This window comes from Sabethes cyaneus, chromosome 1 (assembly GCF_943734655.1).
Source record: "Sabethes cyaneus chromosome 1, idSabCyanKW18_F2, whole genome shotgun sequence".
NCBI classification, from domain to species: Eukaryota; Metazoa; Arthropoda; class Insecta; order Diptera; family Culicidae; genus Sabethes; species Sabethes cyaneus.
Window position 1 is genome coordinate 36,258,301 of NC_071353.1, and position 13,595 is coordinate 36,271,895.

General features: G+C 38.8%; 2 protein-coding genes across 2 annotated transcripts; both read left to right on the plus strand.

Annotated features, from left to right (window-relative positions):
• Positions 1–409: 409 nt before the first annotated feature.
• Positions 410–1,414, plus strand: LOC128745560 (serine protease snake-like). Its single transcript, XM_053842634.1, has 3 exons — positions 410–687; positions 757–1,001; positions 1,065–1,414. Exons 1-3 carry the CDS (start codon positions 410–412, stop codon positions 1,412–1,414), a joined length of 873 nt encoding a protein of 290 aa, XP_053698609.1.
• A 6,142-nt stretch (positions 1,415–7,556) lies between these two features.
• On the plus strand, positions 7,557–11,297 carry LOC128745561 (serine protease snake-like). The gene is made up of 4 exons (XM_053842635.1): positions 7,557–7,569; positions 9,745–9,948; positions 10,002–10,529; positions 10,960–11,297. Exons 1-4 carry the CDS (start codon positions 7,557–7,559, stop codon positions 11,295–11,297), a joined length of 1,083 nt encoding a protein of 360 aa, XP_053698610.1.
• The last annotated feature ends 2,298 nt before the right edge of the window (positions 11,298–13,595 follow it).

Consider the following 13,595-nt stretch of genomic DNA (forward strand, 5'->3'; position numbering starts at 1 on the left):
ATTTAGCAGCGTGCTGAAAATACCCTTCGGTACCCTACGTATTAAAAAAAATGATATTGTAACCGATAATTGCTAAATAGATTTCAATTGAACCAACCCCATGAAAGTAATGCAAAGTTGCAAGCAATTCTGGGGTCATGAACAAATGCCAGCGATGCAAATGATTGGATTTTTGCATTCTATACCGCAAGTGTGAAATTTGTACTCAAAACAGTAATTAGAAATATCGATTGCCATTTAGCTAGCAAGCGGCAACGATGAAAGGTGTGCTTTCAATATTCCTGATTGTAGTAATTGCGCAATGTTCTGCGGCAGATGACAATGAAGTGGCTGGACGTATTGCAATCGAAAGTTAGTAAACACCAATTCGTTTCCATTTTTGCTTTGTCAAAACAAAACTCTTTTCAGAATGCCTCAGAATGAGTACATGAATATGGTTTCTACCTCGCACGATATTATTACGCTAGATTTGGACTCACCCGTTCGGCAGGTGTACAGTCTTCAGTGTCCCCTGCAGAATCCATACGTGGTCGGAGGCAGGAGGGTTGAAAAGCACGAATTTCCACACATGGTTGCCTTGGGCTACCGAGTCTTCCGAGGAAGTGATCGCAATCGGTACGAGTTTCTCTGCGGTGGAACACTGATCAGTGAGTGGTTTGTGTTGACAGCGGCTCACTGCATTAATGAGTAACTATCACTTGGGTGAATTGATCCTGTTCAAATCCATAACACCGACATCGGTTTTTTTAATTTTAGAAGATTGGATGTTGCTCGCTTAGGGGTTTCCGAATTAGATGATCCGGACTGCCAGGATTATTCGATAGCGGAGCAAATCATACACAAAGGTTACTCCCCGGTTACGAAATACAACGATATTGCTTTACTCCGGCTGGAACGTAATGTAAACATAACGCTTGATGTACGGCCCGCTTGTCTAGGGACCGAACGTACCGAACAGATTAGACGTGCCACAGTTACAGGATGGGGTAAAACTTCTTCTGGTACGTGCAAATCAACAAGAAAACTAGATTAATCTTTTTCTAACGACTGTGCGCATTTTTAAGGCTCAAGCACTTCAAACGAATTAAATAAAGTTTCGTTAGACGTTCTACTGGATAGGAGAAAATGCGCTCAGATGAACAGTGGACCCGGTCGCAGTCGGCTGATTGATCATCAGATTTGTGCGGGTTCATTCGAGGGCAACCAGGACGCTTGCCAGGGGGATTCCGGCGGTCCGCTGCAGGTGTTTGAGGAAGGCAAATGTCGGTACCACGTGGTGGGCGTAGTTTCTTTCGGGAAAATTTGTGGTTCCGCTGAGTACGGGATTTACACCCGAGTATCGCGTTATCTGGCATGGATTGTCGAAACCGTTTGGCCCGAGCTGTGGAAACGTAAGGAAGAGTGGGAATACTGACAGCTCCGATGATAGATCACAAACTAGTTTCGAGTGGTTTAAGTAAATTAACGTAGTTTGATTGCCACCATCCAGTGTGATTTAACAGGTAATAAACATCTTTGTCGAAACGAGTGGATTCTTCTCAAATTTATAGGTATAGAGTTTGTCTCTCTCGTACTCTCTGAGTTTCTGGAAAGAATTTATTATCAAAATCTCAGTTGTGCCGTAGAGGCTATAAGGAATGATTCTAATCATGGTACGAACGAATGGTGACATCCGAAAAACCTGCCTGTCGTGATGGTAGTATTGGTGAAACAAAATTCGCACATGTTCTACCGATTCCCGGATCAACCGCAGCAAGATTTGGCAGTATTTTGAAGTGATTCGCTCACTGTGGAACGAGCTGGTGCGCGATTTGTTTCGCTGCGGGCAAGTAAAATTGTGAAAGGTGTGAAATCAACTGAAAGCACTTAGGATGTGGTCTCCAGTAACATGTGCGATCGCATTGTTTTGTTTATGTTCTGGTGCACGTGCTCTAGAAGGTCAGTAGTTTTTAGAATGAGTAGGTGTACACAATAATGCATAGGATGGTTGAGTTGGTGCCTATTAACACTTTGATGGAACGCATAGTGCAATCTACATTTAAAGAGAGGAGTGGTAAATTGTCAACATTGTTGTTGCCTCAACGACGTTTGCTTCTGTTTGCTTGACGGCCACGCTAAAACAAATCGTGTTGACGGTATTTGTCTAACAGTTTAAAGTACCAAGTTTAATTTAATGACGTTTATTGATAACGTTTATAATAACTCTTGGTCAATGCTGTAGAGTAATAATATTTATAGTTTTTGAACATTTTAACGTAAGATTACGTCTTACCGCAGAGTGCCCATAATTTAGATTCTAGTTACCGTCACGAGAATATGAAAGATTTCGAACGCTAATAGCTCTGCCAATTATGAATGGATTTTCATGCTTTAAATACTGATCGACTCGTAACAGAAGCAGCAATTGTGTGGTTTCCATTATAATTTTCTTATTCAATTATGAATGATTGAAAATTAGCGAAAAGTTTCAAGGTCAAACATCCCCATACATTTTCTTCGTGATCGCCTTGCTTCACAGGTAAGGACGGCAGTTAAATACAAAACTTAACTTATTGTGATTTTGATTGCTTTATTTTTTTTAAAAAAAGGTGATGAAGCCCCCTCGTCCCAACAGGTCGAATATTCTTTACGAATTACGGCGTTTAAACTTATACTAATTTGATATTTGTGCTTGGGAAGCACGCAAGAAAAAGTGATAAAGTGCTCCCGTGCTAACAAAATTTCTTAGGACCGCTATAATCCTAGACCAATTTGATATCTTTGTCAGAGAAGTGTGCCAGAAAGAGTGATAAGTGTCCTCATTTCAACAAGATTTCTTAGGACTGCGATAAACCTAGCCCAAATTGATGTTCTGAAAGTGAACATTTATAGAAAAGTGTGCGACCAACCCTATCTTTCGCCTTTTTATAAACATACTGCAAGCGGTGCAAGAAATTGTTCAAAATTGAGGTCCCATATGAGGTCTCATTGACGGAATATTCATGCATGTGACGTGATGCAGCAATTTTTGAAGTGAGGACGAATTAGCTACTGATCCGAAAATAGGCTTTGGGCATTGAATTTGTTGCTTTACAATTAGTTGCACGTAGTTGTTTACATACTTGCGATTGTACTGGTGCCAAAGTGTGAAATAACTGATAAACAGAGTGTCAAAAACAACTGTTAAGGTGCAGAGGACGTTTGCTACTTGATGTAATTTTAACTCGTTGTTTGCAGTATTGCCCGGTTTTGCTGAAGAAAAATCCGTAGTTTTACCATCTGTGTTTTAATCACCGAGGAAAGGGTTATAATTTATAAAACTAAATCAAATTTTAAATGAAACGTTTGATTTAAATGGAAGTTTGCTAAAAAGTGACATTTTTAGGTATTCTTGATTGCATTTGAAACAAATAGATACTTTTTTGAATCGAATCAGTTTATGATACATTTCAAATTTCATCTATATTATTTAAGCACGCATAATCTTCACTTTCGTCATTCGCCTTTAGCCTTTATTTTTCCGAATTCTTTCATTTTTCGTCGTTTGGTTATTCTGTATTTCGTCTTTAATTTTTCGTTTTTTTTTGTTTTGCTAAGTGTACTCCGTCAACTTTTCAGCCATTATTGTCATCTTCTTGTCGTTTTTTGTTTGTTTTAATGTAATTATTGTCTCTTTAACAGCTTGGGTCATTCGTGGTTTCTGTGGGACTGGAATTTGAACTCGAGTCCTCGACGTGAGAGACGTGGATGCTAACCACTGGCACTACACCGTGTAGTTTCGTTTTTTTGTTGTCTTTTAACGTTTGTTAGTCGTTTTTCGTTATTTTTACATCTGGTATTCTATCATAGCCTTTTTGTCTCTTTTCAGTGATTTGTTTGTCATTTTTTATTGCTTTTTGTGGCGTTTTTGGTTTGATGGCATCGCCATTAGTGACTTTTTGCCATAGCCTGTCACTGTTTTGCTGACTTTTAACTGTTTCTCTAATATGTTTAGCTAAAGGCAACATCTATTTACAGTCTTCGTGGTTTTGTATGGCTTTTTTGGCGATTTTGTCGCTGTTTGTGACGTTTTTGGCGTCTTTTAGCCGTATTTTTGTCGTCTTTCAACTTTTCGCCTACTTGTCTTCACTTTTTCGTCATATCTTTTTGTAGTTTCATCGTTCTTTCATCGTATGTTCGCAGACAGTGCATTGTCTGTTCGTCATGCTTTTTCGGAACCATTTATCCGTCTTTTTGTAATCTCTTTATTGCCTTTTCTCCATATTCGTCATCTCATTGTCATTTCTCTGTTATATTTTTATCGTCTTTTCATGGTTTTTTTGCCATCTTTCCATCGTATTTTCGTTTTATGACCTTTTGCCGCCTTTTCTTCGTTTTCATTGTCATCTTTTTATTATCTCTCGTCCTGTTTGTTGCCAAGACAAAATTTTTCTTGTTTTTTCGTAGTTATTTCGGCGTCTTTTTGACGACATATATTCGCCATCTTTTTGTAGATTTTTTTGTATGTTTTACCGACTGTTTGACTGTTTGTTTTTGAATGTCTCTTTCCCATTTTCTGTTGTGTTTTTTGTTGTAGTTTTTTTTGTCGTCGTTTTATCGTATTTTTGCCATCTTTTTATCACAGTTCCATTGACTTCTATTCACATTTTCGTCAACATTCCGCTATCGTTTGCCGGTGTCTTCTCGATTTATTTTAGTCATCTTTTCATCGCTTTCTGAAGGTCCATAAGTATTTATTTGTCACGTAAAAAGAGCATATTGAACATTAATGCATATTGAACAAGGATTCCATCTACTTGATTAAACCTTATTCGCTTGATTTTGAAGTTCTATCGCACTACAGAAATCAAATTACAAAGCTGCCAAAATGTGGGAAAAAATAAAAATGAAAATATTTAGCCATTTTGCCGCACTTCAACCAGGAAAATATCAGTACACTCAGCCCCCGCTAATATGAAAAACAGCTCGTTCAGATTGGGCGAGTTCATTTTTAATCTGAATATTTGGTAACTCTATTCATTTTCACATACGCGCAAGACGCACACCCTATGAGCTTGTTGTTTTGATTTGACGAAAACAAACGTTTTGAAAACATTTCAAACATGCGCGAATTCTAAACGTTCGGTTTGTAGAAGACGAAATTGGTTCGGCAGTTTCGACTAAAATGATCTATTTTGAGGGCTGGAGAGAGGTAAGTTGCATATGAGCTTTATTGCCAAAGCTCCTGAGCAAGAGGAAACGCATTAAGATTTTTTGCTTTTTTTTAATTTACCGGTCAACTTTAACGTCAATTGTGTGTGACGCTTGATCGGTTTTTAATGTGAACGCATTCATACCACCTGGGTACAGATTAAAAATGTTCAGATTAAAGAAGGTTATACCAACGGGGGTACACGGTATTACTATTAATATTTGCAGTCAAAGCGAAAAAGGCTAGTTTTTATTAACAGCAATAAAGCAAATCTTCCATTTTTAATACACTTCTCATTAAAGAAAAGTATACTATTTGCTTCTGTCCCTCAGAAAGAATAAAGTTATGCTTTTCGGGATATTATTCATTGCATGTAGCGTACATGTACTTTTTGTCACTAAATGAAACTTTCAATCTTTTCCGCAAAGTTTATGAAAATCCGTAGATATGAGCACTTGATCCGTAGGTCCGTAGAAAATTCCTAAATCCGGAGATCTGGCATCACTGGTTGTTTGTATGTTAGTTGGAAGGCAATTATGTTTCAAATCAACCTGTTACAATAAAATTCATTGTGCCATATGGTACTGTATATCAACTATTTTCCTGGAAATTGACGAATGTGAACCAGTGGTAAATGATAAACTAGATTATTTATTTCTATTTTCGGTTCAACCGTAAAGGGTCAAACAGTATGCTGCGTCATCGCATCTGTCAGCAAGTCAGCATCAATTTGACAGTAAACCCATAGAAAAAATGTTAGAAGAACGCTGATGGACGCCTTGTCGCAGCATTTTGCTTGACTCTTAAATTTTGCGCCCAATGACAAATGCTTTATGTTTTGAACAAGATCATTAAACTAGTTAACATTCCTTTTCAACCGGTAACCTGCGGTTGACTAGTGCTACAAGTCACACACAGCTTTTCAAAATGCGATATTATCGCCAATCACCAGAAGAAATGTGATTGTGATCTCATGAAACTCTTAGTGGAACTACAAACTCTAAGAAACGGATAAACAGAGCACGGGCATTTGGGAAATTTAAACTTTTCTTCTTGTATCAAATTTATAGGAATATTTCAGAGCATTTATTACAATACAATAAATTGTCCCTCTCACAACACAATACGTTCTCTTTTCACTACTCTACTCTTCTAAAGAAATGGTAACCTTGCGCATGCATACAGGGTGCGTGACGAATTTTTGCAGTAAATGACATGTTTTAGAAAATTAACACCAGTTAGTCATATATGCAAGGAATGTTTTGTGGTTTATTTTATTTCGTAACATATGGGAATTGTAAATTATTTCATTCAAAAAAAAAAGATCGCCTTCCTTTTGAATGACTGTTGATAGATGCTTCCGGAAACTGCCGCATGCACGTTTTATCATATTTCGATCCATAGATGTCAATACCTCAGTGATCTTAGCTTTGAGCGACCTAAGCGTCGTGTGAGGCGTCCTATTGGTATTCCGCTCGACAACGCCACACACTAAATAATCCAAAGGATTGATATCCGGATTGCTAGGTGGCCAAATTTCCATCTCCCAAAACTCCGGAGCATTTTCAGCAAGCCATATTTGTGTTTTGTTGACATTATGAGCAAGTGCTCCGTCTTGTTGGAAGATGAAATGACGGCCAGCAGCAAACTTCTTCATCCACGGGACAACAACATCCTTCAGAACCTTCAGGTATACAGAAGAATGGCCCATGCTATTAATTGTTTAAAAACACGGAATCTATTTGGTAAAATTATGAATGCGCATTTTATTTTGGTGTAAAACAAGCTAGTTCATAATTGTGTAGCCTGTAAAAGCCGCAAACATTTGCCACATTCAATAAAATTAAGCGATTATTCGCGATCTCATTCCACATGTAAGAAATCACGGTTTTCTCTTAAGCTTTTACCACTAGTCGGTATGCAAATTTCATAATAAACACGGTCTATCTAATTGATATACTGTCATACTCAATGATTCATCACAAAAAGGGCATTAACTAGGCATGTTTTTCACATAAATTGCAAAAAACTTCAAAATACAAAACAGGGGTAGAGTGCACCACAGCGGGATCGAACAGTTTTAAAATTTTTTTAATTTGCAGTACATCTTTTGTTTCGGATTATTTATTAAAAATGTTGCAATATTATGTATTGTATAGGACTTAGAATTTGCCTTAAACCTAATTGTACATTGTTTAACTTACAATATTTCATCACACATCAGTTGGAGAAAAGTAGATGATTAAATTTTATTGCCAATTATGTTGAGATGTAACGTATGTAACAAACTCTATAACGAACGCTTCCGCCATTTCGGCAGCCTAGTTTTAGGAGTTTGTACAACACGTGATTATATGTAAATTTGCTGGTTGCATTTAACGTCTAGATGGGCAAGCTTGGTGCGTTTTGCTCACGGGCTTTGGCGTTTTGCCCCACATAATGATTTTGACTCTTGCCAAGAATCGTCAAAAATAACAAAAAATACTGGTTTTTGTTAGGAAATTTCACCAGGAGTAAGTGCAAAAAAGATCCCAAAGTCTTCTAGAAGTTGAAAAACGTATCACTTTTTCTGGCGCACTTTCCTAACACACACATCAAATTTGCATAGGTTTAATCACGGGCGTACAATAAGGGGTCTGTTGAAATGAAGAGGTTTGTCACTTTTTTAGGGCACACTTTCCTAACACAGACATTAAATGGGGCTAGGCTTAATCGCGGTCGAAAGAAATGATGTTGGGACGAGGGGACATTGAATTTTTTCTAGCGTGCTCCCAAAGCAGAGACATCAAATTGGTCTAGGTTTAATCGTCGTAAACAGTGATGTCCGAAATTTTCAATTATTCGATTACCGATTAATCGGTAAACGTTGTACGCACTAATCGATTAGTTCAGTATTCGTGCTAGTAGTATTCGACATTCGACTAGAAATATTCGAATATTTTGCTTAAAAATTCGATTAATCGGACGATTATGAACGATTAATGGGTATTATTCGCTTTTTTTTATCCTCTTTGAACTATTCGATTAAGGAATAACTCGTGCCGGCAGTATTCGATTTCAAATTAGTTTAGTTAGGATTAGTTTTTCGAACGGAAGTGCATGGTATTCTTTATTCGGGCAGCAAAATCAAATGGGCAAAACAAGTCGAATGCAATAAAGATCTGTACAGAATAGGGGTGTAAAACTTTTATGACGTCTCTTCAAACCTACCACGACGCGAGGATTTCCAATCCAATCCAAACGTGCAGAAGAGGGTGGCAGCCCCCCATAGAGATCACCTCTATCTAGGTTTATTTATTTTTCTAGATCTACTGACCTCTATTACTTTCCTTCAGTTGGGTTACCCCTGCGAAATGGTACTTTCTAGGAAAAGATTTTCCGTGAAATGGTACATCCCGCGTAAGGTTTTTCGCGAAATGGTATTCTGCTAAACTTTTTATTCCGCGTTATGGTCAACCGAGAATTGGTGTTCCGCAAAATGGTATTCGGCGAAATGGTTTGTAATTATGGCGAATATTTAAATGCTATCCGCTTTATTTTATCAGGCTAAGCAATGGGGGGAGTTGTTTTCTATTTTAGTGTGTGGAAAATATTGTATAAACACCCATGAACTCCTCAGAAACTTGCAAAACTCGATATGAAAGGTCATCCGAGATTCAGGAATTATGTGCAACACAGTTCAATTTGTGGCAATACGTAGTTTGTCGGGTCTATCTATATCTATAATCTATATCTAGTTATCTATAAAATTGCTGAAATTGCTCTATCTTAGGTGCTTACGGTGCACTTTCGGTTCACATCCGATGGTGCACAAAGAGTTCATTTTGCGTAGCACTTAATGTAAACCGGGAATGCACCGTAAATACAACAGATAGAGCAAGACTAATTTCAACTATTTTAAAGATAATTATAAGTTCTATGAGTGTCTCATACATAACTTTTTCAAATTTAGGTTCGTCTAGTCCGGGTCCCAAATAAACGCTACTCCCGTGTTTTAAATGCAAGTTCGGCATCGTTTACTTCGTGCCTCGTTCGTTGCAAAAAAAATGTTTCTAAACTGACCTGAACTGGAGACGATTGGGCGGGTTGGGGTCTTTCTATACAAACTGCATCCCGTTCACTTCATACTATTATTGCTGTATATCCTTACTGTAGTGGCAGCACTTCTTCTTGTACAAATCCGATTTCATCACGGATTTAGGCCACATTGTTCTATTTATGGGGCTGGTTTGGTTGCTTTCTTTCGGCAGGATCTAAAATCTTCCCGGAAGCAAATTATTGTTATAATATAGCGGGCGGCATCGAAAGTTTTCGCCAAATCACCGCCTAATTGTTCCGATATCTGTTGACTCATACCCCTCCCGATTCCAAGCTTTAGTAACATTTTAGAGCTGTATGTTTGTTGAGTGTTTTCTTGTTAGTTATTATTTTAGAAAACAGTGAAAAACTAGTCGATGTATTCATACCCTTAGCTTCTTATTAGGTCGTCAAACCAAAATTGACATTGAACCGAATTAAGATCCTTTTACCTATTCGATAAAGATCATATTAGTATACTCTTTTCGTTTACGCAGAGGGTGATTCCTGTTCCTTCCAGAAGGGCCCGGGCGTTTGCCTTGGCTACAGTAACTGCCGCCGGGTGCTGGAATCATTGGGAGCCCGCATAACCATTTGTACCTACAATCCACAAGAAGCCGTGGTGTGCTGCCCGTCCGACTATCTGGACCATTTGGACAAGATGGAGAAACAAGAAGCGGATCTAAGGATTAGTGCTAAAAGTACACAAACGAAATTAAACTTTCATAAATTTTCATAAGCTAATCTATTTCAGAATGCAAGGAATACACGCGATTAGCTACACCAACTCAGATTCTGAGCTGGCTCAAACCGGACACTGAATTGATTCAGAAGCGAGGTAGACCGTGCACCGAAGACAACAAGCTGATCGTGGGAGGACTAGCGGCTAAGCCGGGCGAATTTCCGCACATGGCAGCGATTGGTTATCGCAGACATAACTCAGCTGACGGCATCGATTTCCACTGTGGAGGATCGCTTATTAGCGAAAACTTCGTACTGACGGCGGCTCATTGTCGAACTCGGGACGCTTTTCTGGTTCGGTTGGGTAGTTTGCAGTTGAACGGCGTTGTTAGCGATGGGGTTCCTCCGGAGGATTACGCTATCGAAATGTTCATCAAGCATCCGGATTATACGGTACGGGATAAGTATAACGACATTGCTCTCATCAAGCTGGCGGGCACGGTACGGTTGAGTCCGGAAATTCGACCGGCTTGTTTGTATCAGTCGACGGAAGTGCCGGAATCGAAGCTAATTGCGATCGGGTATGGTGCGGCTGAGAGTTGTGAGTATTGACTTCATTGTATTATTTCGAAAAATAACCAAGTCTGTGTTTCGATACCATGGTATAGGTTGTGCTTATTTTCAGCTTAATAAAATCAATTTATACTTGGTTAAACTTTAACAATGGATCTAAACCACAACAATTGGGTCTGGGTGATGACCCACTGTTACTTAGTTTAAATCCTATTTAGCTATTTATTATGATGATATGATGTGACATGAATTTATATTTATTACATGTTGATGCGTTTCTTTGAGCTCATTGCGTGACTCCTTATAACTGAAAGTCGCGAGAAGGTTAGCATCCTAATGCACAATGCAAAATGCCCTGCTATGGAGCAATTCCTAAAAAAGAAAGACATTGTTATTCCTATCAAATTTGGTATTATATTTTAAATACGTACTAAAACCGAGTTTCCTTTTCCCATCAGTCGGCGCCAACATCAATCGTCTGATGAAGGTGATGCTCGACCAGTACAGCAACGGCCAGTGCCAGCAGCTGTATCGGGACCTCGCCGGTCAGTCGACTTTATCGCGGGGCATCGTCGGGAGTCAACTCTGTGCTGGGTTCGCGGCTGGCGGGCGTGACACCTGCCAGGGCGATTCCGGTGGCGCGCTGCAGGTACGTGACACCAGCGAAAGTTGCATTTTCCATCTGGTGGCCATCACATCGTTCGGCAAGGTTTGCGGTACGGCCATTCCCGGTGTCTACACCCGCATCCCGTGGTATTTGGATTGGATCGAATCGATCGTATGGAAATCGTTCTAGCTGTGAGACCGAGAATATGTGGGATCAAATAACGATTAGATGATGACGAGGTAAGCGTTGAAGTGATATTATGACTAGCCGATGGGGAAAACTTGTTTACAAATAAAAAAGACGTGATGTAGAGCGTTGAAGAGCACTGGGAATTCCTTCTTCATTCGAAACCTGTTCTGGAATTAACACCGTAGTATCATGAGCTTGTTGGTAAAGGTGTACAACGTGCTGAGTTAGTTTGGTTACATTAGAAACAAGTATTTACTTTGAAAATGTTGCATTTTCGAAGCAGCACTTTGTTACGGTACCCGATCGTGTTCGGTTACGAAAGAAGATCTTCCGTCAGTTTCTTCATTTTTCGACAATACTTTGCTCGGAGATGATGTGGTCTACTACAGAAGTAAGTTTTATTCTGGTGATGTGCGTAATTGTCAGAACTATTGTCGCACAAGAGCTTAATCGTGACTTTGTGTTCCCCACGTTGAATGAAAAGGCAATTGGGGATCAGTGTGAAATTAACTACGGCCGTGTTGGAGAAATAACCCGAGTTGGAACTTGTCAGCGTGTGCATGACTGCAGAACATTCGGACTTCGATTGCGCACCCAGAAAGCCGGATTCAATGTGTTTCGGGAGTTATGCTATTTTGAAGTGCGAGATCCTGTTGTTTGCTGTTTAAACGAGCAGGATGCTCGAAGTGGTGCTGATGGTGAGCGATTTCGGAATTCTATCTCGATTTTCGATACAAAAACCATATTGGACACTGAGTGGCCTTTGGGAGAGGAAGACGACAGTGTGAATTTAGTGTGACATAATTTTCCAATGCTAGGCAAATCTCGACTAACATTTGAAAATAGGTCAATCAACCTAACGAAAAACAAATCGAGTGAGAGTGCATTTTCCTATGCTGTTCCAGCAAAACATAACTCTCACACGATTTGTTAGGCTTATTGGTCCTTTCAAATGTTAGTTGTGAAATGTGATCTTCTTTAAAAGGAATGTTTCCGGATGTACTTGACAAAGTAACTTAACAAGATAACGAAAAGTTTCAGTTAGCAAAACGGAAAAATATATAAAGAGCTTATACTTTTAAACTTTAATATTTATACTTTTCCGAAGTCCCTGTCTACCAAGCTCCTATAAATCTTTTAAAACCAGATAAGCCTGCCAAATTATGCAGTAGGACGATATTTTCGGAAGCACTATCAACTTTTTGTGCTTGGTAACTCTAAAAATCCAATTCATTCTATCGTCACGAAACGGATGTGAAAGCGAAGTAGTGGGTGTCTAAAGGGCTCACATGAAATTATTGAAACACAGTACAATTACTATCAAATCTCAAGTGTTTGTCGGGTACAAACGGTAAAAATCAAATGCGTACACATTTAAAAAAAAATTATCTGCAAACTGATTGGACTTACCTTAGACACAGACAAACAAACATAACACTCACTGTTTCATTCTTCGCACGTTGATCACAGATGGTGCTAGAGTGCACCCAAAATGTGCGTGACGATGTATTTGTTGGATTTTCTTGAAAGAGTTATGTCTGTTTGTCTGTGCTTTAAACTTGGCAGAAAGTACCCAAAATCCCCTTAAAGTGTAGTGTACAAACCCAGATCGCTAGTAGAAAACATATCCTTTTTGTCTATTTGCTACCCTGAACCCCCACTGATGTGACCTATTTTATTCTGATACCCGGCAATTTGAGTGCGTTCACCAAAAAACATTTGAGTGCCATATACAATTGACAGCTAGTTTGGTTAAAAGATGTCAAATTTTACAGCTGCCAAACGGTCATTGTCCAACTATTAGGCTTATTTAACCCCTCTAAGGTCTACATCAATTTTATCTCCGCAAAATTTACTAAAATAGCCCTAACTTTTTAATCTTTCAATATTTTTTTACCAAATTTTGGAATTTTCCCAAAACTCTTTTCTATTTTCATAATTTCTACCGCTCGTAGATATAGAGCACGTGGTCACGAAATTATTCTGGTTTTCCTTGGAGGATCGCTACATGGCTTTTTTTAGAAAATATTGTCAAATGTTTGAAATTTGTATGAAATCTGTCGATTTTTCGCATCCCTCCCGAAGTTAAATCTAACGGTAGATTCGAGAGGGACTCAGGAAAAGTTAAACAGGAGAGTTTTAGTAGGTAGGCGCATGTTGGTCCCTTGTGAATCCTACACAACACCGTGGAGATGTTGTCTTTTGAAGATTTTCTCAAACCTGCATAAAAAAACCATTGGTTAGAAATAGTATTCTTTCCGAAATCCTAAAATTTATTGTCGATCCATTCGAAATATT